Source organism: Phaenicophaeus curvirostris, chromosome 6, assembly GCF_032191515.1.
Source record: "Phaenicophaeus curvirostris isolate KB17595 chromosome 6, BPBGC_Pcur_1.0, whole genome shotgun sequence".
Taxonomy (NCBI): domain Eukaryota; kingdom Metazoa; phylum Chordata; class Aves; order Cuculiformes; family Cuculidae; genus Phaenicophaeus; species Phaenicophaeus curvirostris.
This window is the reverse complement of record NC_091397.1, coordinates 56,853,244-56,880,747: the sequence shown is the minus strand read 5'-3', so window position 1 is coordinate 56,880,747 and position 27,504 is coordinate 56,853,244. Positions and strand designations below refer to the sequence as shown.

Here is a 27,504-nt window from a genome sequence, read left to right as displayed (position 1 = left end):
TACAATGGCAGTTATGCAAACGTGACAGCCCAAAATATTTCTGAGGCAGAATCCTCAGGTTTCTCACACTAGCAAAAATGTCTGGTTTATAGCATAAGCTTTGATCATCCCAGCGTAGTCAATGTCCCCTGAAGTGTGCAGCTGCATGAACTTATACTGAATTAGGATATTGATATATTCTTCTAGAAGTCAAAGGAAAAAAAAGCCATTGCTTGAAATAAATATATTTGAAACTAGAAAAACATTGAATGTGTTTCATGTGCCAACAAAGAGAAAAGCAGGTTCATTGTAACTGCAAGACCATTTCATTCTAAATCCAAGTTGTTGGCATTTTTCACAGGAATTCTCTGTTCTGGCTTCTCATCGCTAGCATGCAGCATTGCTTATTATATTCCAGTGGTCCTTTTTTTTTTTTCTCCTTCTTTTTTCATTCTCTTCAAACCAGTTTAAAAGCAAGATGAATTAGAGTTTCACATATTCAAGCTGAAATAAACTTGTAGCAAGCAGAATGGAATAGCTGCAGCTATTTTACTTGTTCTGTTCTGACACATCATGCAATATTTAAAGCCCATAATTAAGTTTTTATTTAAATTGTCGGGAAGCAACTAGTGCACCCAAGGGCATAAAAATTCCTATCTGGAAGGGCTCCATCACAAACTGGCATATTTCGCAAACCAAAGGGTAGCAAAAAGAAGCTTCAAACACTGTGAAGCCAAATAAAACATAAAGACAGTAGTTCCTTGAATAAAATGTGTTAACACTGTTAATCGCATGTTATAACAGTAACATTATGATCAGAGTTCTACAATAAACACCATGCTTATGTGATGTGGTAGTAAACGGGATTAACATTAATTCAGTTTTTACGGAACTTCTTGAATACATCCCCAATTCAAATAATGTAGAAATTCTGTTAGTGATCGTTTCCTAGTGAGGAGATACAAAAGACTGCAATCAGATACAGGTTTTTTATTTCTCCTCCAAGAAAGGCACAGCAGGTTACCTTCCTGTCACTCACGAGGATTATGTTTTTAAAGATTTGTATGGGAAAATATGTGCAGTTGTTAATGAGTTATGTGCTCCTATATCATGTGGTGTTTTGAAACTGTGCTTTTCTCTTAAAAGCTTTTTATAAGGGATAAGGTAAGAAATATGACATAAGGCTGAGTTGATACACTTTACACTGTTACTGAATTTTAGTCCCAAACTTGGTGTTTATACTCAAATATTTATAGCTACCTCTCACTGGACTGAAATAAAACAAATTTGTGTTTCATGTGGTTGTTTTTACATGCTTAAATCTAAACAAACAAACCCCAGCAATGCAAATACATAACCATGAAGCTTTGTGAAAGGAAGTATTTTAATTTTTTTGTTTCTCTTAACAGTGTTCACCGTGAGACACTTTGGTTTGCCCTTTAGAAAACTGACTTGTTTTAGTCAGTGATGCACTCTGTAGACCTGTGTTGCCTCTTTGGTGAGATCATGTATGGTGGCCACATCTCCGATGCCTTGGACCACAGTCTCTGCTGTTCATATCTGCAAGAATTCATCAGCCCGCCTGTGGTAAGAACTTTCATATAAGCCTAAAACTCTTGAACATGTCTACAGTATGTTCAGCCTAAGAGAAAGTCACCTCTCAGAACTGGAATGGGGAAGATTTCTCATCTATGTGACCCCAGCTGTTGCAGGGTCTTCTCTGACTGTGGAGGATTAAGTTATCCTGCTTGGAATGAGCATAATGATTCATTATCATCAGCTTTCACACGCAAGGGTTTGTGACTTGGCGTATTGATTGTTCATATACTTTTGCAAGCACCCTTACTTGGCAACTTGAATTCAGTATTCTGTAACACTGCTCGTGTAGCCAGCGTAATGGCACTGAGGTATGGCACAGTCAGGTTCTCACTTTCCTACTACAACTATTTTTCTTTAAGGTGCTGCTAGTTAGAAAGGTCTAGGTGGGAACAAGAAAGTACCTTTTATGAAACTGAACTTTAACCAATGTAACTGATAAACTCATCAGTTACAGCCATCCAGAATGGTAAAATCCCCCAAACTTACATTTACTGTTTGCATGTTTTCTTCTCCAGATAAACAATAGAGTGGAAATGTTTATACATTTCCTTGGATTTTCTTATTTCCAAAATAGGAACAGTTTGTAAGACAGTTTCTCATTTTCTACCACTCTCTCACACAGATTACTACCAGCTGATATATACTGAATGATTCAAATTCTGCTGGTGAGTTTTGATCCTGGACAGCAGAGTATGTGTAGCATCCGTAAGCTTAAGGTGCAAGATTCCCGGTTGCTTCTAATCAGAAACAAATGTCAGAACTTTTGAGGAGACAAAAAGAGTTACTTTTACTTCAGTTCTAAAAAGTCTTGCATGGGAACTACTTCAATCTGTTTTCATATACATATACTTACATAAAATGAGTATGTGTGTATATATGTGTGTATGGTTTGTGTATGTATATATAAATACACACATATACAATTTTAAAAATCAAGTGGCTGCTTCTCCTAAACTACTGAACTAGTTACTTTAGAGAACTGATTTTACATAATTTGCTACAAACAGCCGAGATTTTACAAGTGTTCTTTTCACACTTGTTATTTTTCATTGTCCAAAAGTAAAAAGCTTATTTGGGAGGAAAAAAAATAATGAAAATTAGACTGTTAAGGATGAGCAGGCCACTTGCAGGGTCTGGCTGACTTGGGGAAAGTGCACTTTTCCCCCCTGGTGATGTGGCTTGAAGCCTGACTTTTGGTTGTGAGTGAGATAAGCTTGCTGGTGTCTCCTTAGTCCCTAATGAGTGGGTTTTCATATGTCAAAGAGCCACACGCAGATGAAGGCAATTGGAAGCAACTGCTCAGAAGAAGATGCCCAAGAGTAAGTTGCCATGGAGATGGAAAAAGCTAAGCACCACTGTACTCCTGACCTCAGTGGAGGCTGATTTCTCCAAATGACAGCTGAGGTCATCAGGGCATGGTGGGAAGATCATCCTGCTGGTTTCAGACCTGTCTCTAGCCTATGGATAAGTTAAGAATTACTGCTCCCAGTTTCGGCAGTCCATTAAGCTTCACAAGCCTGAACTTTCATTCAAATAATTGTAAAATAAGTATAGGTGGTAAAACCTGACGAAAATCACTGCTATTTGTATGGCCTTAGGAAAGTTTAGGGACCCAACCTTGACTGTGGATCTGCTGATATTTTAAACAGGGACATGTCTTTCCAAGCTTTTTGCCATAAACACTGGAAAATGTTAGAGCCCTAAATTACCAGCAAAAACAGAAAACCACTTATTGACTGGCAGTCAAATGAATGCAGACAGAATGGTAAAGTCTTTCATCAGGGCTGGTGCTTTGTGTTCCCTGGGGAGATTACCTTCTTATTTACATATTTTCATTCCTGATGAGTTCTTTTCGCTATAAATTCATTCTACGAGGTGCATTAGAATAAACCACTGCACATCAGCTTTGCTATGCCTCATCTGGGATCTGCCGTAAGGACAGGAGGGCAGTGAGTGCCTGCCATGAACCCCCATAACCCACAGCTTCCCTCTGTGCATATGACTCCAAAGAATACAGTAAAACCCGTTGAAGTGCCAGCAGAGACACCGGTAAGCATAGATTGTCTGACAGAATTGATCTTCCACTCAAGGTGAATAACAGTGCTTTTTTCGAAACCTCAGCATTACTTCAAAGTGGCATCTTAAGACGTAGTTTATTGTGGGTGAGGTGAGTAGTGCGGGTTCAGGTGCAGGTAAATGGCTGGTTGCAGAACAGAAATTACTTCAGATATAAGTGCCTACTGGTGTTCTTGTGAGTAGCAGCTTCTTGTTGACTGTTCTAAATGCCATAAGCTATTAAATTTTATTGTGATTTTGTGGAAATGGCTCCTGTGAAAAGTACCATTTAGAGACAGAAATATTTTTCAGCACAAACAACTTTTGAGTCTGGTCTAAATCCCAGACAGCTCTATGAGCTGAGACAGAGATTGAGCAACATGAGCAGTATGATTTCCATTCCAGCTTATTAGTACTGTTATGAATTGTTCTTCAGTTGTGTTCTGTCTCAGTTGCAGCCTGCAGGGAGGGAAAGGGGTTCTGTTTAGGGGCAAGATGTATCTGTGTGTATGCCTACATGGTATTTTGCCTAATTCCTGGGGCAGCAGCGTCTCTGGGCAGTGGAGGAAGAGATGGAAGCCGTTAGGTGCTATAGCAACACAAACTATCAATCATGTTTAACTGAAAACCAAGTCAATCTCAGGGTACATAATTGTAAGAGCAGTCATCCCAAGCCTCGGGGCAATGTCTTGGTGGGCTCCGAGTGTGCATTACTTGAAAACGTAAAGCTAAATAGAAGCTGCACGGTGTTAACTGGTTTGCAGTCATTTCCTCTCAATACTGGTGCCAAAGAGACAGCAAAAGTAGGGAAGCATCTCTGGCTTGTATCTAAGAAAATGGGACGTTTGCACTCTCCTGGAGAAGAAACCAGACTTAAAAGTACAAGAGTCACAAATAATTGATTTGCAGTCAATTCTAATGGCTCTGTTTGTAGTGTCCTGGATAGGTTAAGAAGGTCCTGGATGATATTCTGGAGATGCTTCCTGAGTTTTACATAGAAGAAATCATGCATAAGTTTACTGCCCGCGACCCCTATGCCTTTTTTTGCGTTCAAAAGTGTGAGAGTCTGAACATCCTTTCAGAGATCCCCAAGTCCCTTAAACAGCTGGACCACGGTCCAAAGGCGAGGGACTTTTTATTAACAGTATTGTTGCTCTTCCATGTAACTTGGGGCTTCTTGCTGCTTTTTCAGGAAATGAAAATAATATTGAAATGAAAAGCTATTCTTTATGATGCCAGTAGGCTTTTTATTGTTCTCCAAACAAAGGGGGAGTTGGTGTTTTCTCCTCACATGGAAGTGCTGTGGTCTGCACTCTTCTGATGCTGTGCCAGACACATGGACTAAACCAGCAGACCCATCCACATACAGCCTGGCCCACGGGTAAGTGTGCTACAGTAACAGGGTTTACTACTATGCACAGAGTTACTCCACTGATGTAAAACCAGTAGCTTTTTTTTTCCAAACTTCATCTTATTGCAAGTCAGTTGAACTTCGAAGTGAGTTCTGCAGAAATGCTAAGCACTTTGCTAAAGCAAAGCTCTGTCGCCCTGCCTTGTCACAAGTGCTAGGGTGTACAGCACCTTGCAGGATTCCTTTTCCCCTACCTGCCAGCAGCAATATTCACTTGCAGGCAAGTAGTTATGGAAAAAATAAGCAGTGTTTCTGCTAGTATCTCATAGTCATGTGTGCTGCAGTATGCCATTATTCTGAGTCTCTGTCAGACTCTTGTGCTCCTGCTGTGTACTTTGCTCTAGGTTACTGGAAGTTTAAATGCACCTCTGAAGGTGCCATCAGACAATTCATATTTCAGAAGCCATCAACTGTTGTTACCAATTTGGGGCAGTTTCTGAAGTTGTGTTAACATGGGTAATGGTGATATCTCGCTATAAAACATATACAATTTAGTTCTTCAGCTTTTAGAATGTTTAGCCACAAACTTGTGGAGAATGAGGAGAAAAACTGAGCACTTGACTTCGACCGGCACATCCAGTCACAGACATATTCAAAGCCCCAACTATAAGTGGTTTCCAGTCCCTGCTTTCAGTAAAAGGACATGCTGATGAAACCAGAACTCTAGCATCGGCAGATGCTACATACTCATCTCCACGTTCATACAAAGAGATGATGTAGAACAGGCCAACAATAGAACAGTCTACACTAAATTTGTATTTTCAAATGCAGCTTTAAGTATTTAGCAATAAGAAACTGTTTAAACCCTAATAATTCTGGTCTTGCACTACGGAACACCACGTAAGCCATGTTCCTGCATTTGTTGCAGGTACTATTTGTTGTGGTCTATACAGCTGGGAATCACAGCTGAAGCCCAGCTCAACAAATTGGTTCTAGTCATTTTTGTAAGGGTTATTCCAGTGCACAAAGGACAAACTAAGAATGTTTATAAATGTTCAGTTTATAAAACCAGAAGCAGGGGGTCAACTTACATTTCAACTTTCAATCAGAAAAGCAAGGAGAAGCCAACTAAGTGGGTTCTGGCAGGAGTACCTTTACCCTTGGCAGTTTAGTACTAAATACAAAGTACCCTTGGTACCCTCAGTACTAAGTACCAAATACCTTTGGCAGTTTAGTACAACAGTACATGCAGCTTTCTTGATCTGCCTCGCAGTTAAAGCAAAAGGAGATATTTTTTTTCAGTGAGCTCGAGCAGGGGATTAGCCTTACAAAAACGCTTAAGTGCTCTATGTTGTTATTTCCTAATCTGTCAGTGTTGTGTTGGTGTTTCTCTCCACATAATGACGATTGACCTGAAGGCTCCATTACACCAGCTACAGGACAGTAAATGGAAGACAACAGCATCTGGGTGTAGTTTGACTCACAAAATACTTTCCTTGATTATTCTTTTATTCTCTCTACATAAAATGAAATGTGTATCTTACAAGAATTTTAATATAATCATACTGCAACACAAACATGTTGCATTTAAACAAAGTTGTTTGAAAGCTTGGCTTGCACATACGAAAACATCCCAAAGTATGAAGTATGTAAAAAAACTAATCCTGAACTTTGTAATTTAAGCCAGTTAACCAGATACAACTGCTGTAAGGTAACTCATTCGTTCAGGCAGCAGGTGCATCACAAAAACTGCTGGTAAAAAAAATTATTTTCTTTTTTTTCTTCTTTTTTTTTTTTTTTAAAAAAAAAAACCCAGTCTTCCACTTTCATGTTTCAGTGAATAATTGCACTTCAGGATAAAATAAAAAATTCACCCTCCCACTGGTAGGTTGCATCAGCTTTGGCTGGAAAAAAAAATGGCATTCAGATGAAAGTACCCTTCCCTTCTTCACAGGAAAAACTTCCATAAACTACAGGTGGAGGAATTTGTTGGAAAAGCAAGGCTGGAAAACTGAATCATTGTGATCAAGTTAGAAAATAAGGGTTTTGCTGTTTCTTTAAAGATGGGGTATGCTTTACAGGTAGTTGTTAAACACCCTTTCTGCAAACTTGCATTATATAAATTAAAATACTGCTAAAATCGACCAAGCTCTCCATCATGTAGTTGTGTAGCTCTATTAAAAATTCACCGCTTAGGGTTCAAGAGTGCCATTTAACTCAATGTATAGGTCCGTGCACGTAGATTTCTCTACCAAAAACATATTCCTGAGAGATCTTTTGCATAAGACCATGTCAATCAAAAAGTTCCCAACACAGAAATGCATATGCTATACTCTACAATGCTATCGTGTATAAAACATAGTAAAACCTTTTGAAGTCAAAATTTGTCAACATATTAACCAGTTGCAGGCACAGCTTGAGTTCAGTTCTTAACTGTCATCCACTAGTTGTTTCTGTAAACTAGATGGGAGAAAACAGTGTTAGTCCTTTTTAGGAAACGCAGATTCCCCATTTATTACTGAAGATGACAACTCCCAAACTAGCACTTTTAGTACTTCTTGAACCAATCAATACTGATTTAAAAATAAGGAAAAACATCTCAACTTTGTAAACAAATGAATTGTTTACACAGACAGCATGACTCACTTCAGTGATGCTCATTTCAGCCTAGATGAAATATGAAGTCCAAGAGGCTTCTTTTGCATACATCCAGGATCTGCCCCAGCATCACAGAAGTCAAGTATCATTTAAAGGACTGTAACAGTTTAAAGAGGAATGACCACAGGCCATGGCCCTCACCTTTCCAGGTACTCCTTGACATTATTGTAGCCATAGAACTTGGCCAAGTGGATGAGCATGCCAGTGGCACAGTGCCCGTCCTGCCGGCGGCAGTAGCTGCAGTTGCACACCCCACGACAAGGAGGACAGATCCAGGCCTGCAAGGGACAGGGGTTAAATGAAAACCATGAGTAAAGTCACATGCAGCTTCCCATTGCTCAGACAGACAAGAGTATGGCTTCCTTACTGCGTTATTGTCCAGGGCAAGGTTTTAAAAGCCTCAACCAGCCAGCCAACCCAACCCTGTTAATACTTCCCACATTCTGCAGGATTAAGTACTACCCTGTTTACTTCAATACTTCTCACTCTGAGGATTCAGGTGCTCTGATTTTCTTAGCACACATTTAAAACAGACTAATGGCATCTGTACTACCTAATGATAACTCATCCTATGTTAGGCTGACCATAGTGAACTCCCTAGAGGGAGTTGCAGAACAAGCTGAGCACAGAAAGGATGATTCACAGCAACCTGTGTGACACCTTGCTCAGTGCCTTGAGGGACAACAGAGAAATGGGAACCAATCCTATTATTAGGTATCCTTTTTTCCTCATACATAAAAATTACAATCTAAACCAAGGAACCTGCTCTGCATGCCACGTGACTGAGAGCATTTAAAAAAAAAAAAAAGAAGGGGTACATTTTGGTAGTTTTCTGACATCCCCTATCTGGTAAACATGTGGAGCATGAAGACAGATGGGTTGTAACCTAGGTCCAGCACCTTCCACTTGAGTTCCAGCAAGATCAGTGTCAGTCCTAACAATACCACAGATCTCACGGCAAAAAGATTTGAACATGATGTTGTTATGCACATACTCACCCCAGCTTATTAACAAAACTGCATTCATTATACTTTTTCCAAATCCCAAAAAAAGATACTTACTGGATCAAGCAGTGCTGATTTCACATCTTCCCCATACCGATTTCGAAGACATGGGCCACAGAATTGCCCCCTTACTCCTCCACAGCCCTGATTGCGACAGATCGTCTTTGTATCAATTGTCTTCTGTCGACACTGGTGGCAAGTACTACCCTAGAGTTGGAAAGGAAGAGAAACAAGGACATCTTAAATGCTTGTTGCTGAACTTTCCTAATATATCTGCTAATAGCAAAGCATAAATTTGAAACCAATGTAAAACTCAGCAATGAAAGAAAATCTTGCTAAGAACCGTAAGTTTTGCTGTTGTTGTAATAAATCAGTTAGCTGGAGAGATGCTAGAATTTAGAGACAGTACTCGGCCTCAGTTGCATTTGGAGTCTCAAATTACATGAACTTCATATCCTGATTCTGATCCTTTTCTCTATCCAGGGAAAAGCTAACACTATTCAGTAGACGACCTTCTGACTTATCTCTGTGAATACAATGAAGCATGAAACACATGGCAAGCTGACCGTCTAGATCTTTCTGGCAATTAAGAACAGCCAAATCTGGTGAAGGAAAGGAGAAAAAGGAGTTCTACTAAGAGGTTTGGAAACAACCCAACCCATATAGAATTGTCATTCCCAGGGGGTACAAGGAGCAGCAAGGAACACTATGATTTAATGGTACAGCTACCACCACTGCTTTTATATTAAGTAAGAATGAGAGATCAAGGTGAGTCATAGCTATAGCAAATCCACTTAATAGCTCTACTGCAAGAAAGCAATTCTTTGCTGAAGCAAAAAGTTGGTGGGACTGGGGCATTATCAACCAGCATGGGCAAGCCCACAAAAGCCTGGCAAAGCTTCTAAATTGTACTTGTGTAACGTAATAATGCACAGCTGCACTCTGCAGAGCCTCAGGAAAGCACACCTTTTAGCGAACACCAAACAAGCTGTTAGGAGACCTTCCGTTTCAAGCAAATGGACACACTAAAGAAAACAGCAGCCACTTACCAGAACTTTGTCATAGATTTTGTCTTTAACAGTGATTGCAATGTTGTCCAAGTCCTCCTCAGTGATATCTTCTACTGGACGGTGAAATGAATACTTTGATGATCTCCTCCTTTTGCGCTCTCCACAATTCCCCTGCTAAACAAACTCATCTCAACACCTTTTATCTGGTGTCATGAAGATTGTCACCACAGTTGGTGACAAATTCTTTCATTTATAATGCATATGCAGTCTAGAAGGAGTGAACTACAGGCTCACAGACCACTGGAAGAACAGGGAATAGTTTCCAAGCCATCACCACCTCTTTCTCTCCCTTGCCTCCATTTATTATTTATTCTGTTTATATGTTCTTCCTTCCCATCATTGCTACTTCCATTTCCACTAATTCCTAACGTGTTTTTCTGCTACCTTCTTTTCTTTGCATTCCCTGAACACCTCGACTGTAATTCTTCATACCCCATTTCCCTCTCAAAATAAGGAGCTATAACCATCTGCCTTCCCATGCTTTGCTCCTTCAGTCTCTAACTGTCATTGGAGAAAGCAATCTCTAATGCCCTCAGAAAAGTCTTTACTGAAGTTTCAGGTTAGTCCTGCCATACCCAGCCCTTTGTTATTATCCTGCTTGTTATCCGGATGAGAGCCCTCTTCTGACTATTAAGCGCTCTTTTTTTTTTCCTTCTAAATATCAATTCCCTTGACCCCAATCCATGGATCATTATTATGACCCTCAGGAGATTTCAAATTTCATGTAAAAATCTCAATGGATCCTCAGCCTTCTACCTACCCGGCTGTTAACACCCAATTTGTCCCTCACCCTAGATCAGCTCTGTTGTCTCCAAAACAGTCATTTAGCAGCCCAGGTTCTCATTCAGTGCTATTTCATCTTGTTTAATAGCTGAGCTCCCTCTATAATGCTTCAACTATGCCCAGCCCTCATTCCCTTTAAGCAGAACTGGGATTCAGCCTCTACCATGAACAGATAAAAACTCAAGAGTCCTCTTCATAAAGCCTATACAGTAAATATAAGTAAGACCATAAGCCAAAGGAGGAAAAAATAGGGTTTAAAAAATATGGGGAAGGATAAAACTTGCAACTTTTGAATAGCTAACCAGTACATCAGCAGCTTCTTGATGCAACTTCCCCTTATTCATTCTCAGTTCAGCTACATAACTCCTATCTTCCCTCTGCTATTTCCAAAGAGGGGTTTTTGCTAACTTTTCCTGAGCCTGACAATAGAGAAATCTGTTTGGTCATCTCCACAAAGACCCACCACCTTGTCACTCAAAGGCCTTCTACATCGTGGGCTCTAATATTTTTCAGATAATAACTAAATAACAGACCATAATTAAAATGCTTTGTTATGTTTTGAACAACACAGGTCAAAAATAGAGCCCTGTTAACATGCAAAAGATGAGGCAGGAAGGCCTGAAGACAAATCCTTCTGTAAGTAATCCCAAACCAAAGCTTCTCATAGACTTTCTGTAGGATATGATGTCTACTCTAAGTGTTGGCCAACGATTTAAATGAATGTTTCCTAATCCCCAACTACTGGATATATCAAAGTCTGGCAAATACCATACTGAGTCTCTTCTTCAAGAGGTTTTGTTGTCTATAGCTGTGGTAGTGCTCTGCATATTTAAAAGTTGGCACAGTAAATTTTTCCAAGGCAAATTTCTCTGGTGGACGAGCATTTCTGGTCGGGTTCATGCGACGTGTTATCTGGCCTTCAGAGAATGCCTTCCTTGAGATTTTCCTTTGTCTCTGGAAAAAGAAGACAATTCCAGTAACTGTCTTTTTGGTTGTTTGTAGTGTTAAACACCAGAAATTATCACAAAATGCCTGTACCACACTTGTACTACCATGAATTAATCTTTTCTTCTCCCACTCCTTACTTGTCATGTCAAACCACACCACTTTCTAGCATACTTACGTGTTCTTCCTACATGCCACATTTTTTTCATCCTTTTAAAACACTGCACTTTCATAGTCAAATTCTACTCCAATTAACATCATAGAACTCCAACAAAATTTTTCATATGGCATATTAAGGTAGAAGCTAGTTCTCATTGTTCTTCAGCAGCTGAAGGTTCACATTTTTCTAAAAACTGAATACATCTTCAAGGAATAATATGAATTCTACCTTATTTTCATTTATGTTTTTAAAATTGAAAGGGTGTTAATAAGCTTCTTTTCCTACTTCCACATTCCTAGATCTGGAAATTATCACGAGGCACAAGATACCCTTTTCATATCGTCACACCTGCCAATTACTGCATGACTGAACTCGCATAACAGAAGTCCAGCATAAACACCTACAATAAAGGCATCTACTAAATGTGACAGGTGAAACAAGATGTAGGATTTAAGTCTGCTTGTTACTGTACTCTTTGAGTTATTTCCTTTGAAAGAAGTGGAAGGAGACAGGCTGGAAGGCAAAATCTAAGCAGAAAAGAGAACTAGAATACTCATTATGTCCTCCCTCTCCTAAAGTAATAAAGATAGTAAATAAAAGTAGTATGCTTATATGTATATCCAAAGAACATTTAAGTTTCTAAAGCATTTAACTAGAGCTAGGAAGGTTCCAGCCTTTCAAAGACTGCATAACTCAGCTTCTTCTTTTCACATGATAAACACCATATCAGCTTTTCTACATAGGCTTCCCAAAGAAAGGGCCATTCAGTTTTGCCCTCAAATCTCTGCAGTTATAACACATGGGGAAGAACATTTCTCTACAGAGAACCCAGACGAGTTGACGGTTCTCTGCTCTTAGGCAAGAAAAGCCAGCTGAAATAACTACTGTATCATTCCACTTCATGTTGAAGTGTTTGAAGTTCATCAGTACAACTCTACCAGGAAGTGTAGACTAAAAGCCTGCAAGAGAGAAATTAACAGAATCTAAACCCAAAGGAAAGCAACTACTCTGCCTTATTCCCACATACCCAGACATTTGTCTAGCATCTCAACAGTATTTCTGGGGCAAAAATGATTAGGGATCACCTCGCCTTGGTCTCTGTATTTCTTCATAAATCATCTGATAAAATTCCATTTCCTCATATAACCTCTGGTACTTAAAATACTGACCAGTGGTAAATCCATACAAATAAAGTGACCCAAACTAAAGAAAATCAGAACAAAGTTGGTGAAAGCACTTCATCGGGAAACATACTAATCTCAAATCTAGCAAAAAAGATCTGTCACCTGCAGCTAATACTGGAGACTTACCGAAGGAGTCGAGGAGGGCGTTTTCACTGGGAAGAGGTCAGGTATGGAATTCAGTTCTGTCAGCAACTGGGCAAGCTGAAACCAACAGTGATGCCACACTGAAAACTCACTGCAAATTTGCAAATAAGCAATACCTATCATCCACTCTACACACGCTCTCTGAATTACACCTAAACATATGAAGCTCAGTGTATGAAGCCTTCCTGGAGGCACTTTATTTAAGCAGGGCTCAGAAAGGGAGTTCATTTACCCCTGAATGAGCAAAACTCTACGGGCAGTATTAGATCCACAGTTCCTGTTAATTCTTACTAGGAATTAGAATTAGCTAGAATTACATCAAATTTTGTTGAAATAGCATTGAAGAAACACATTACAACATGGTTACAGTATCTGTGATCGATAACGAAACATGCACAATTCATATGACAGGAGGGAGAAAAGAAGGACAGAGTGACCTTGGCCAGAAGACTGCAAACTACAGCCAGTAATGCCACATGCTGATTGCTCTGCATGGATAAACAGCGACACGGGTACATGCTCACTTACAAACTTGCAAAACAATTAAACCCCGTGACATACACAGTATCAGAAGCATAGGATTATTTGTTGCACCATGTAGGAGATGCCCTGGTGGTACATCACAGTAAATTTGTGGAGGACACCAAATTGGGCAGCAGTGTTGATCTGCTTGAGACCAGGAAGGCTCTGCAGGGGGACCTGGACAGGCTGGATTGATGGACTGAAGACAACTGCATGAGATGCAAAAAAACCAAGTCACAATAACTCCATTCAAGCCTACAGGCTTGCGGAACCATGGCTGGAAAGCTGCCTAGGAGAAAAAGACCTGGGGGTGTTGGCTGGCAGCCAGCTAAACACGAGCAAGCAGTGTGCCCAGGCATCCAAGAAGGCCAAAAGCTTCCCGGCTTGTATAAAAATGGTATACATGGCTTAGTAGGCATGGTAGTGTTGGGCTGATGGTTGGACTTGATGATCTTTTCCAACCTTAGTGATTCTATCCCATCTTCTTAAAAGCCAGCAATAGCAGGGGCGAGTCAGGCTGCAAGCTGTCTCTGAGATCATCATTCCAATCATGAGATTGAAAGCTGCATTCAGTATTTCTTGGTAAATACTTCACTGTGGCATTTATTAAGAGCTATTTAATATCATTGTAGTAATGCAACTAGGATTCCAATGAATTTTGCAATCATTGACCTAGAGGGAAGAGCGGAAAGTGAGAAGGGAGGACAAGCAGGAAGACCAGCACAACAGCATTAAGGATACAAGACAGATTAGAAACACAGGTACAGAACTAAACCATGTTTTTACATGGGAGCTGCAGGCCTACACATCCAAAAAGGTGCACCTGAGCCCTAGGACTGCCTGGGATTTCCAACTTTGCCTGGAACAGAGTAAAACTGAAAGAGACACCAAGGACTCAACATCAAGTCAGATTTGTACAGAAGCAGGATAATCAAAGAGAACTGGTGGCATTTCAGATAACAGAGGAAAAAATTAGAGAACAGCAGTGCCTCTGTTCTGCAGCTACACACATACATATACACACTTTCAGTAGTTATTTGACAAAGCATAGCTGTAAACATCATATCCCACACAAATGAAAAATCACATTTATCATCCTTAGCAGTTTTGGCTGCCTATCCCATCAGTAACTGCACCAAATGACACCACAAACCACCTGAATAGACCAGCTGGTTTTTCGATGTGTTCTCAATATAAGACTACAACTTAGGCATCTGTAACTTCGTTCACATCTACATAGAAAATGCTTGGTTTACCTCTGGGTTTAAACTTGAGCAGCTAGTTCTACTTGAGGCCATTTTAGCCTGAGTGCTGTTGGTCCTCTAGGGTTTTCCCAGGTAAAAAAAAAATTCTAACATAAACCACCACAAGATTTTCCCTATGTCCCAGCACAGCACCAGCAGGGACTCCAAAACTCAAGTGTGCTGAAGTAAAGTACTTGGATACAAATGTCAGAGAACAAAGTACTGCTCCTAAGTCTTACCATGGCTTTATTTTCTTTAATATTCATGGCTCTCTTAAGCAGAGCATTGTTTTCCTCCTCTGTTTCTTTAATGTCTTCTTCAGACTCTGAAGCAGAGCCCTCTAGTTTGTCCCTCTGCTTGCAGCTTATTTCTTTTGAAAGAGGTACAAGGGATTCACTGTCCTTCAGAGGCAAGTTAGAAAAAGCCTGTTCAGGCACTTTTTTCTCAGATGACTTTCTGGCAGGAAACTGCAAGGCGACACGAAGGCCAAAGCGTCTTCTCTTGGGGGAAACTTTCTTCTTCTCTTCCTCCTCTTCTTCCTCGCTACCCAATAAATTATCACATTCTCCATCCTTCAAGTCCGACTCCATTGCCTAGAGGCAGGAAGAATCCCATGGTACATTATTGGCTGTGACACAAGAAAAGTCATTTTTGAATCACTAATTCTGGGCAGCAGTCTCACCACCTGAAGGCACTGACATAAATTTACCTAAACAACAAATTTTTTAAAAGGTCACCGTACCAGACTTCTCCCTCTGCAGAGACCAACACAAAACCTACATATTAATGCTGTCTGGAATACAGACATGGCTGTCTTCAGGGGAAGAATCTCGCCCAGCATTGTAAGTCTACAAGCAGAGGAAGAATTTCTCATTTCTAGTATGTGATGTTACACTAAATAAAGCTTTTTTTTCCTCTTTAAAGATAACACATACTTTTCCTCAACATGAAGTAAGGACATTATGGTGCATCAGAAATACTGCTACTACTGCTGCTAGAACATGCAGTTTACACAGAAGAGAGAGAAAAAAACCCATCAACATATACATTCATGTATAAGTGAGCACCTTTACCACAACTCCTTTCTCGTTCACATCCACCTCACTTGAAGCAAAGCCTTCAAACACTTCCGTTTCAGAGTCAGTCTCTTCAGTGAAAATCCTCCGCAATTCTTCAGTGAGGTGTCTGGATTGAAACTGAATCCCCTGTAAAAATAGAAGCCAGTTGCTGTGAGAGACAGTCAGATACAGAGTAGTCACACAGTCACAATAAACAGGTTCTGAGATTCAAGCAGATACCAATTAGACAGCATATTCTTTGAAAGCACCTCACAGGCAAAGCCTGTCAAAAGAAAAATGTAGAACTCATTCAGAGTTTCAGCACCGATTATTTTTTTTTTTTTACTCATTCTGAGTGCAGGATGCGAGGGAAACTTTCTTCTTCATCTCTTCTTTACTACTACTCAATTTCTTACGTGTAAATTATCATATCGGTTTGTATGTTTTCTTCTGGATGTAAAAAATAAGCCTCGAATGGAAGAAAATACAAACCATACGCTCCTCTGGGCTTACTGCAGCAGTATTCAAATTTCCTGGAGATGGAGTCTGCCCCTTCTGGCACTGTACGCCATCACTGATGTGACAGATACCAACACAAAACCACAGAGTTTTGAACAGGCTAACACCCCTCCACCTTCCAGCTGCTCAAGCCTCTCTGTTTTAATGATGTGTTTTATTATTCAAATTTGTTCTAGGGTAGACAGATCCCAAATTTCTGCCTACAGACTAGGAAGTAAAAAAATCAGCCCATGAAAAATAAATGAAGATCTCATTAAAACACTCCTCACGATGTGCACATTACATACCAATTAAACACAATGCATCTACTAAATCAGACATATTTACACACTTTTAATATGAATGAGTAGAAGACTATCTGTCAACTTGCCCTCATCAGCCTCCAGAAAGACTCATCCATGGTGGGAACATACCCCACCTTCACACCACATCTGCCTCGGGAAAATCAGCAACACTCCAGTTTATTTCTCCAATTTTTTTCTGCTATTTCTTCCTCCCACACAAGATACAAAAATGACCTTTCATATGATGCACTTGCTAAATATCTTTATTCTTTCTTTCAGTTCCCTCCCTTCCCCAACTTTAATTACATACTTCTTTACATTAAGATAATATCTGGTGAAAACCAGATACAATAGATGAGTGGAAAAACTTACATGGGAATGGGAGGGGGAAGCTACTGCATATGCTATTTCTTTACACTTAAACATCTCTTACAAATTATTATGGGTAATTGCAATGAGTTTTCTCCAAGCAAAATTACTTTATTCTTTTGTTGATAGCTGCAGTGCAGCTGCTCAAGAAAGGAATAAACACAATAGGGAAGTTACTTTAAAGTTAAATTGCATCTCTTGGAGGGAAATCAAAGTTTTTAATGCATTCTGTGTTTTCATAAAATTCCACAATGAAGCTTGGTGGTGGGGGAATAAGCTGTTTGTTAGCTAAAGTGACTAAAAATAACACACCTAGAGCTATGCTGTTACATCTATGAAGAATGGTCTATGCAAGGTAAAATACATATCAGGGATACCTAGAGAAAAAAAACAGCTGAAACTCAGCAGAAGCGCAGAGTAGGACTGCAAAAAGTCCTAACGAAAAGCAGATACACAGAGGTCAATACTTGCCAACGTGTTTGCGCATCAGACTCCGAGGTAACATCTAATGCACTAACCTCCCATTCACCACCCTGGCAGGGCAGCTGCCTTGCCTCGTCTCCCAACAACTGCAAGTGTTTTTCTCCACTTCCCATCATTTTGCTCTTCACACTAAAACCTTTTAGGTTCCTATGCAAGCACCTATCATCTTTACTTCAAAATAATTCTCAGTCCAACGGAAACACAGGAGCAGTGAGGAAGGCTGCAGTGCCAGCTGTAAATCTGGAACAAGCCTCACTGGGATCCCCAGAAACGCACGTCAAATTAATGCTACATAGTTCTTTCACAGCATTTTTCATCAGAGCATTTTCAAAAGCTTTGCAGCAAAGTTCATTATCATAACCTCCATCTCACAAGCTGGGAAGTCAAGGCAGAGAGACGTAAAGTAAGGTGCTGCGGTCCCCACGCAGGCAGCAGAAGCAGCAGCTCAGGCTCCCGCACAAGGGTCCCTCTCCACTACCACCACCTCTGTTGGTTGATTGTCCTGCTCCACACGAAGCCACAGACACAAGAGCAAGCTACCTTCCTGGTTTTCTGTAAGTTACCAGCACCATCTTGCAACAAGAAGAAGCAATTTACACCCAAGTACATTTCATCACTTTTACACTGCTAGCTCTCTGAAGCACAGACTTGAGGCTCTACTCCTAAACAACTGCTGCACTTTGTACCAGCTTCTCCGAGTCCACTCATGAAGGCTCAGAAATAGCACATAGTACAAGCCCCGTTCTGTCTGTTCCCTTTGCTAACACTAGCCATGGTCCTTGTCTTCATCAGCTCTTAACCAGGTACTGACCTGACAGACAGTGAGAAAGAGTGAGGCAGGAAAAGGGGAGAGAGAGGCAGGAAAAGGAGGGCAAGAGAGCACAAGAGGAAAAAGAGAGATTTTCTATTTTTTTATTCATGGAATGAAGGGACCCTTTTGACAGCACAGCTGACAAGGTTATTTTTTACCACATTAGCCCTTATCTATCAAGTATATAATTACAAGCTTCTAAAAGACTAAAAACTAAATTTTCTGGCAGCCAAGGCAGAATACCAGGTCTTTTCCTTCCTTGTGAATTCAGCTGCTACCTCCAGCTACCAAGTCAGAGAATCAAATCATTAGGCTGATCCAAGCTACTTCACCATTAAGAGATCAAAGAACTAGCAAATCTCGTAATAAAAGGGGTTTTGTGGGTCATCACCACTAATACAGAGATTTCTGTGCAGAAAAAGCACTAGTATAAATTAGTGCAGAAATAGCACTGATAAATGTCTGGAAGAAATGCTATGAAGTCTGCACACACATAAAACCCACCCATTTCCATGTATTTCCACTGTCTTACATATCCAGAGCACAATGGCCCAGGATGGTAATTCTCCTGTTTGCTTCACTCAAATTCATTTTCTAATGAAATTCACTTTCCATATATTATGAATTTTTAAAAATCAATCATCGGAACCTAAAGAGGATAGCAAATTTGTTTACATTTATTCTTAATATGACTGCAGATTATGGAGTATGCTCTGAGTTATGGCTCGCACAGCCTTGACACAAGCTCAGAGCACTACTGCACCAAAAAAGCATAACTGCACCACGGTGAAAAATACCTACCTTTTTTCCCGATTCCAGGGAGTGCAGACTGGCATAGCTGTCTTCTGGCAACAATCTCTGTCTGGAAGCATCATCTTGGCACCCCTGAAAATTTTCACCTTCACCAGGGGCATTAGAAATGTCGGTCCCTTCCTTGGGTATCTGTTTCTGATTAAAATGAGACAGAAGACACAAGTAAAACATGCAAACTCAACAGGAAATTCAAATTGGCAACAGTAAAACTTAGTTTTGTACTCCTATGCAGCTATAAATTCACATCACAAAATATTCTATGCACAGCAAAATTGTACCTGATTTAGCTAAAGCCCAGGAAATTCTGTATAGGTGGCTTTAATCCCTAAGTACAGGTTCCAGATTTAGGGCTAGGGAGGGGATCCAGCATGCAGGGTGTTTAAATCCACACAACAGTGCCTCTTGGATGCAAAAAACATGTGTGCCCCTCATCTTTACAAGCACATACTCAAAGAACTCTTTACCCATTGCAAAACCCACCACAACTCCTCCTCTTACAGAGCAACACTAAACAAAGAAACCTTAGCTTTAGATCCAGTAAGGGTACTGTAACATATTTTATTGGACACCTAACTCCAGAAATAAAACCAATGCAATTCATTCTCTTCCATCAGTATTGCCACAGAGCTTTTTCTGCAACACTTCGTAAGAAAGTGAAAACCCATTTTAAACAAGAATACTTCTTGTTTGCTGGAGGCCCATGATGTAGCACACCAGGAGGAAGCACTGTCCAGGGCAGGCGGCAGCACCATCCTAGCTGACCAAGGTCCCAACTTCAGAGTTCACAAAGTCCAGCCTCAACACAGGAGACTCGTACCACCACAGGTAACCATTCCCTCGGTGATGTACTTCACCAAACAAATCAGATAAACCCCTACACATAACAGGCATCTAAGGCTGCTTTAGGATTTGGTGTGGAAGCATGGGATGAACAGGCCTAGCCTTAAAAAACAAGGCAGAAGGCATCTCGCCAAGTTTCAGAACAGGGTTTTACACATCCCAGTATCATTTGCAAAACCATTCTGCCATTCACAGAAACGTATCAGGAGAAAAGTGTCCAAATCACTCACCAGCACCTAGACATTTATCTTCTTCCTCCCCACGACTACATGTACACATCGCACACACTCTTACTTAAAGCAAGTCTCTCTGCTGTTTGCTGTATGCTAAGGCCACACATAGATTTCCCCCTTCTCTCATTAACTCTCAGGAACACCAGACCAACAGCTGCCTGGTAAGAGAGGCCAGATCCTCATCTGAAGGAGGAATTAATTTTTTTTTTAAAAAAAATTATTTGGGCCAAGGCCAAAGGCCCAATAAAGTCTCATTCTCCAAAAATAAATTCCGTTGCTGACAGAACTCCACTTCCATCACAAAAGAAGCAGCACCTTGATGAAAGCGTCACTCTGAAATGAAGTACAGTAATGGACACATATGGCCTTGATTTTATTCTTTCTCTGCCTTTATAAAGCTCACGTACAGCGATACAAAGCTGATATCCTGCTGCTTGAGCAAGAGTAGAATTTGCCTCTGAACAACTCACAGGCATATATATAATGGCACAAGTCAGTGCACTGCTGCAAAAGTAGCGCTGTATGCATTTGAACCCCTTTTGATATTCCCCTACCTCCTACAACAAACAGCCAAAACGCAGCTCAACTCTTTTGCTGGAATTCACTCAGTACAGCACAGCACTAAAAATGAAGCATTATGCATTTTAATGGAGAAACATACAAGGAGCTGTGAGGCTCATTGCTACGAATAAATTGCTTCCAGAATCCACTACACTAATTCTTACACTATTGTACTGCCAAGTTAGCCATTGCTGCACTTACTATATGCCTAACTAATTTATTCTTTGTTTATTACTTCTGCATCTGCACCAGTGGAGCTATTGTGGAGATGTAATTGGTGATTTTGAACAAAAAGTAAAATAAAAACTTTCCCAGTAGAAGACCTATTCTGATCTTTATGCATCCCCAAATACTAACATACTGATTTAAGTAACTAACAGCAGAATTTCAAAGATTTTTTTAGTTTGTGAGTTGCTCCCCATAGCCTGACTATGAGGAATCCCATTCAGTCACGCAGGAGTCTCCATTTCACCAAAAGGGTTTATGTTATTAACAGAGAACACCCGACACATACAAGGTGGGCTTACTCCAGGAGTTTAAAAAGAGCAGTCTCATGACAAAGCTTGCTCATCACCAATATTTCTACACCTGAAATCACAAGTCAAGTTTATTCCCAGCAGAAGTCCATTGCCACCAGCAAAGAGACATCAAATATAAGTTTTACACCTCTGCCACGACGGTTGGTTCGCTGTTACTCATTGTGCAGTCCTGGCAGACACATATATTTGAATTCTCAACGTAAGCAGGATATGGAACTGTTGGAACGGGTCCAGAAGAAGGCTGCAAAGATGATCAAAGGGCTGAGGCAGTTTCTATACAAGGACAGGCTGAGAGAGCTGGGGCTGTTCAGCCTGGAGAAGAGAAGGCTCCAAGGAGACCTTATAGAAACCTTCCAGCACCTGAAGGGGGCTACAAGAAAGCTGGAGAGGAACTGTTTACAAAGGCTTGTGGTGACAGGACTAGAGGGAACGGCTATAAATTGGAGACGGGAATATTCAGACTAGACACAAGGAGGAAATGCTTCACAATGAGGGTGGTGAGGAACTGGAACAGGTTGCCCAGGGAAGCTGTGGCTGCCCCATCCCTGGAGGTGTTCAAGGCCAGGCTGAATGGAGCCTTGGGCAGCCTGAGCTAGTGGGAGGTGTCCCTGCCCAAGTCAGTGAAGTTGGAACCAGATGATCTTTAAGGTCCCTTCCAACTCAAACTGTTCCATGATTTCCATTTTTAACTTTCAATTAAAATACACTCAGAAACTGATTTACAATCAGTATCAAAGCCTAGCATTTTAACTCTGTCCACAAAGCAGCATACACCAAGAAAGAAAATATATATTTGCCCAAACACAAATGTCAAAATATTAATCTACTCTAAAACCCTGAAAGAATCAGGCACTTCACAAAAGGATCTTTTTGCCACTAAAGGTAGGAAGGCACAGAGGTGATGAACATCTCAAGTTTGCCCAGGGAAATATTTCAATGTGAACAGGACACAGATGGAGACACCGACCAAAATGCTGCAGCGATCTGAGAATTACTGTCTTTTAAAGATAACAATAACAAGAAGCTAAGTACCAAAAACCTAGTAAAAGCTGGAAATAATTCACAGCTGCTGAAAAAGTCAGAGTTTTATTTCTCATATGGAATTTTATACCTATTGAGCTCATATTTTTGTACACAAAACACACTTAGTTGTTTAAACCACTTCCTATGAAGGAAAAAAAAAATCAGCTGGGCTGTTTTCTCCTCATTCAAGTTTGCAGTGAATGGACATTCCTACTTCACAGAATAACAGAATCGTTTAGGTTCAAAAAGACCTTTAAGATCATCAAGTCAAATCATAAACCTAACACTGCCAAGTCCACCACTAAAATGTTCCCCTAAGCACCATTTCTACACATCTTTTAAATGCCTCCAAGGATGAGGACTCAACCAGTTCCCTAAGGCCAGCCTCTTCCAATGCTTGACAACACTTTCAGTGAAGTCATATTTCCTAATACCTAGTTTAAACCTCCCCCGCAGCAACTGGAGGATATTTCCTCCCATTCTGTCACCTTGATGTCTTTCTTGTACCGAGGGGCCCAAAACTGAACACAGGATTCAAGGTGCGGCCTCATCAGCACCAAGTACAGGGGGATAATCACTTCCCTATTCCTGCTGGCCACGCTAGTTCTGCTACAAGCCAGGATGCTGTTGGCCTTCTTGGCCACCTGGGCACACTGCAGGCCTGTGTTTAGCTGGTTATCAACTGGCACTGCCAGGTCCTTTTCTAGCAGGCAGCCTTCCAGCCATTCATCCCCAAGCCTGCAGTGTTGCATGAGGTTGTTGTGACCCAAGTGCATGATTCAACGCTTAGTCTTGTTGAACCTCGTACAAACGACCTCAGCCCATCAATCCAGTTTGTCCAATTTGAAGCAGAGAACAGATAATTTTGGCAACGTTCAAGCGTGCTACTTATTCATTTCAGTCAAACTGGAGTAATCCCAGATTATTTTCAAACACACACTCGCATAAACCGAATTCGTGCAGTTACACCTTCAACTCACATCAGAAAATCTCTAATTGTCCCAGGCTCAGTACGGAGGTAAGCCCAAGGCATGCCACCCAAAGATTACAGACACTGAACTTGGCTCACAGCCCTGAAATAATAACCAAACAGGGAAGCACTCCAAGGCTGACAATTATGAGCAGCACTACAAGAATAGAGGGCCCCAGCTAGAATGGCGATAGGTGCCAAACCAAAAACCCAAAACTATTTACAAGTCGAGAGCCTGAGCTTTCCACTGGAATCATAAGGCCTAACAGCATTGCATGAACGTTCAATCTGAAACATCATACAAGTATGTGAAAGACGTGGAAGGCAGAGAGAAGCAAAGACGTATTATGGTGCAGAAGAATCACACAACTAGGTGCATGATCAACAGGACTGTCAGTATCATTCAACCAGCCTGAGACTCAAGGACAACAACATCTAGGAAGGCAAAGAAGATCCCAGAGGATCCCAGAAATTTCTCAACAGCATCAGAACACAAAAAACCTGAAACATTCTGGATGGTGAAGTATATTCCTGTCACAAGTGGCAACAGGGTAAAAGGCAAGTAAGTGTTCAGAGAAAAGAAGGAAGAAGTAATAAAATGAGCACATATCACACAGTTTTTCAGTCTTTGCAGGGACATTAAATCTGTCACAATGACCCCTGGGACTTTCAGGTTCTCTGTGTCCCTGCAAAAAGTAATAGTAATGTTCACGTCAGTCAGCTTACCTCTAAGCCCAAGCACTCCATGAAATTTCAGTAAATCCAGCTATTTTCAGAACAATATAGGTTCTACATTGCTTTATTTATACAACTAATTTAATAAGCTAAACCCCATCAAGCTACTTTATCCTAAAATAAAGAATGCCCAACTACCATAATCCATGGCAAGTCATTTAAAATGTCACCTTCCACAGGCAACATCTACCTGGAAACAATCCCCTACTTTTCAAAAACACTTACAGTAAGGTGAATACCAGCACACTGGCATATAAGGCAGTCAAAACACTCTGTGGACAGCTACTAGCTCTTCTTTTGTGATACCTGATCTCTCACTGACCCAAACAATAGTAACAGTTATTTCTGAATTAACTCTGCACAACTCAAGAGCATCCCTTTCATCTGTGGTGGCGTCTAATTGCTTTCTGAGCCCGTGTTCCAAGGAAAACACTTTCATACTATGCCAGAGGCAAGCAATGCGTTCACTCTTCACACAGGGACTGTCACCATCCAGGCTTTCTGGATGCAAAATCTTTGTCAGCTAGCACCCTTTTAACAAGCTCTGTGTACTGACACCACTGTGCAAGGACCTCTTAAATTCAACCCTGGGATAGGAAATGGAACTGCGGGTCTTGCAATTCAAAACAATTTTATACTGCTTGGCAGTTGCTTTCCATGAGGGAGCGTACTTACAAGCTAATTTACCGCTCAGGATACAACTCATGACTTCAAAGACAAGGAAACCTTCGTCACCACATCCTTCTGCCTCAGCAAGGACTGAACTCACTGCTCACCAGCATGCCACAAGGAGAAGCAAGGGCCATCACAAGACCTTGCTCAGCCAAAAACAAGCTCCCACAAGAAAGAGGGGAGCACCAAGAACCCCTCTGCCAAGCCTTACAAGAAACATTATGCATGCCCTTCTAGCTGTGCAGTAGAAAGGTAACCAACAGACAGTAAAAGATTGTCTTTATAGTACCTTTATAGCTGAGAAGTTAACTGCCATTTTATTTTATTGTACCACATCAGGTTTCTCACAATTGTTTTTACAGCGCTCTTATCTCCACTCTGCCAAGAGTCCAATGACATACAGAGGTGGAAAGTTTACAAAGTCCTTAAGTGGCCAGAGGTCCTAACAAATATTTCAGTGTTTCTACAACCCTCTTGTTCCACAGAACCCCATGCAACTCCCTAACCTTCCATCAGCAAGAGCAGACGGAGATGCCAACTTTCTCTTCTCTCTCACCACCAGGGATATTCACCATACAATCTCTCAAGACTCCAGCTACACCAGGAACCTGACACATCCAAGTAAATGCCAGACTTGGACCAGACCACAGTTGGGTATTCTGATCAAATCTTGATTTGCCCCCAAGTCTCCAGTTTCGCCATTATTTACACGTAAACAGACAACTCAAATATGTATTTGTGGCACCCCAGAATCATTTAGGTTCAAAAAGACCTTTAAGATCATCAAGTCAAATCACAAACCTAACACTGCCAAGTCCACCACTAAAACGTGCCCCTAAGCATCATTTCTACACATCTTTTAAATGCCACCAGGGATGGGGACTCAACAAGTTCCCTAAAGGCAGCCTCTTCCAATGCTTGACAACACTTTCAGTGAAGTCATATTTCCTAATATCTAGTTTAAACCTCCCCTGCAGCAACTGGAGGATATCTCCTCCCATTCTGTCACTTTTACCTGGGAGAACAGACCAACAGCCATCTCACTTCAACTGACTTTCATGTAGTTCTAGAGAGCAATAAGGTTCTAGAGAGCAATAAGAGCCTCTTCTTGTGAGGCTTGTGCTCCAGAACCATCACCAGCTTCACTGCCCTTCTCTGGACACGCTCCAGCACCTCAATGTCTTTCTTGTACTGAGGGGCCCAAAACTGAACACAGGATTCAAGGTGCGGCCTCACCAGCACCAAGTAAAGGGGGACAATCACTTCCCTAGTCCTGCTCGCCACGCTAGTTCTGCTACAAGCCAGGATGCCGTTGGCCTTCTTGGCCACCTGGGCACACTGCAGGCCCATGTTCAGCTGGTTACTGACCAGCAACCCTAGGTCCTTTTCTGCCAGGTGGGTTTTCAGCCATTTGTCCCCTAGCCTGTAGCGCTGCATGAGGTTGTTGTGACCCAACTGCAGGACCTGACACTTGGCCCTGTTAAACCCCAGTTGACCTCAGCCCACTGACTGACTTGTTCAGATTCCTCTGCAGAGCCTTCCTACCCTCAAGCAGATCAGTCCCGCTGAACTTGATGTCATCTGCCAACCTACTGAGGGTGAACTCAGTTCCCTCATCCTGATAAAGATATTGAACAGAACCGGACTCAACACTGAGCCCTGGGGAAGCCCACTGGCTTTGCAGCATTTCAACCAAAAAAAAGAGGGCAGAATTGGGGGGGGGGGGGGGGGGGGGGGGAACAACAAACAAAACCAGTATTTCAGACATTCCCAGGCCTAGACAGCCTAATTAATCATAGAATCACGAGGGTGGAAAAGACCTTTGAGATCACCAATCCCAACCGTACCTGACCACCACTCAATCATATCCCTAAGCACTTCATCTACCTGTTCTGTAAACACCTCCAGGGATGGTGACTCAACCCCTTCCCTGGGCAGCCTCTCCAGTGTCCAATAAGCCTTTCAATGAAGAATTTTTTCCAAATATCCAACCTATCATTCCCCTCATCCTATCGCCTATAATTTAGGAAAAGAGACCAACCCCTACCCCTCTACAACCTCCTTTCAGGCAGCTGTGGGCAGCGAGAAGGCCTCCCCTCAGCCTCCTCCCCTCCAGAGTAAACAACCCCAGCTCCCTCTTCTGAGACTCGGGCAAAGAAGCTGGTTCTCTCCCCTTCTCCGGACGCGCTCCAGGCCGATTATCGCAGCTCCTGCCCCAGCAGCCTCGCTGCGGGCCGCTTCGACCCCCGGCCCCGCGGGGACTTCGCCCAGGCCGAACGCCCGGCTGCTTCTTCTTCTTCTTCTTCTTCTTCTCCCCCCACCCCGGCCCCGTTCCCCAGCGCTCTGCAGCCCGGGGGCCGCGGCGCCACGTGGAGGGCGCCGGGCGGGACCGCGGGGCTCCCGGCGGGGAGCGAACAAAAGGCCGCGGCCGCCCCGGCGAGGCGGATCCAGCCCCGGCCCCGCGGCCCCAGCCCCGCGCGGGCCCCTCACCTCGCCTCGGCCCCGCACCGCTCCCCGCCGCCGCCGCCGCCCGCGCCGCGCCATGGCGCGAGGAGGAGGAGGAGGAGGACGAGGAAGGAGGAGGAGGAGGAAGGAGGAGGAGGAGCAGGGGGCGGGGGGGGGTGGAGCCGGGCGGCGGCGGCGGGAAAAGCGGGATGGCGACGGGCCGCCCCGTGCGGTCTGCAGCGGGGAGAGGCGGCCGGGTGCCTGCGCGGGGTGGCCGGGCATAGAGCGAGCCGCAGACTCTTAGAATGAATGACAGAATGGTTCGGGGTTGCAGGGACCTTAAAGATCATCCAGTTCTAGCCCCACTGCGATGGGCAGGGACACCTCCCACTAGCTCAGGCTGCCCAAGGCCCCATCCAGCCCGGCCTTGAACACCCCCAGGGGTGGGGCA

At 42.2% G+C, this 27,504-nt stretch overlaps 1 protein-coding gene across 7 annotated transcripts; it reads right to left on the bottom strand.

Moving 5' to 3' along the window:
• CDCA7L (cell division cycle associated 7 like) lies at positions 1-27,174 on the bottom strand. Of its 7 annotated transcripts, none has more exons than XM_069860304.1 (10): positions 27,099-27,174; positions 19,024-19,170; positions 15,766-15,903; positions 14,938-15,291; positions 12,915-12,989; positions 11,268-11,453; positions 9,696-9,827; positions 8,704-8,853; positions 7,784-7,920; positions 1-1,539 (listed from the first exon to the last, which is right to left on the bottom strand). In XM_069860304.1, the coding sequence occupies exons 1-10, from the start codon at positions 27,150-27,152 to the stop codon at positions 1,437-1,439; spliced, it is 1,476 nt and encodes a 491-aa protein (XP_069716405.1). In that variant the 5' UTR covers positions 27,153-27,174; the 3' UTR covers positions 1-1,436. The 7 variants fall into 7 exon arrangements, with proteins under 7 accessions (XP_069716405.1, XP_069716406.1, XP_069716404.1 ...); XM_069860305.1 differs by having other exon boundaries at positions 9,696-9,830; positions 15,772-15,903; XM_069860303.1 differs by having other exon boundaries at positions 3-1,539; positions 9,696-9,830.
• Between the last annotated feature and the right edge of the window lie 330 nt (positions 27,175-27,504).

Bases quoted from the DNA above. Each gene is read 5' to 3' on its own strand.
- CDCA7L (XM_069860303.1), bottom strand. From the start codon at position 27,152: ATGGCGCGGCGCGGGCGGCGGCGGCGGCGGGGAGCGGTGCGGGGCCGA. The intron at 15,292-15,765 runs GTGCTCACTTAT...TCCTGCCTCTAG, and splicing joins AGAAAGGAGTTGTGGTAAAG to GCAATGGAGTCGGACTTGAA. The intron at 12,990-14,937 runs GTAAGACTTAGG...TGTTGGTTTCAG, and splicing joins TTAAAGAAAATAAAGCCATG to CTTGCCCAGTTGCTGACAGA.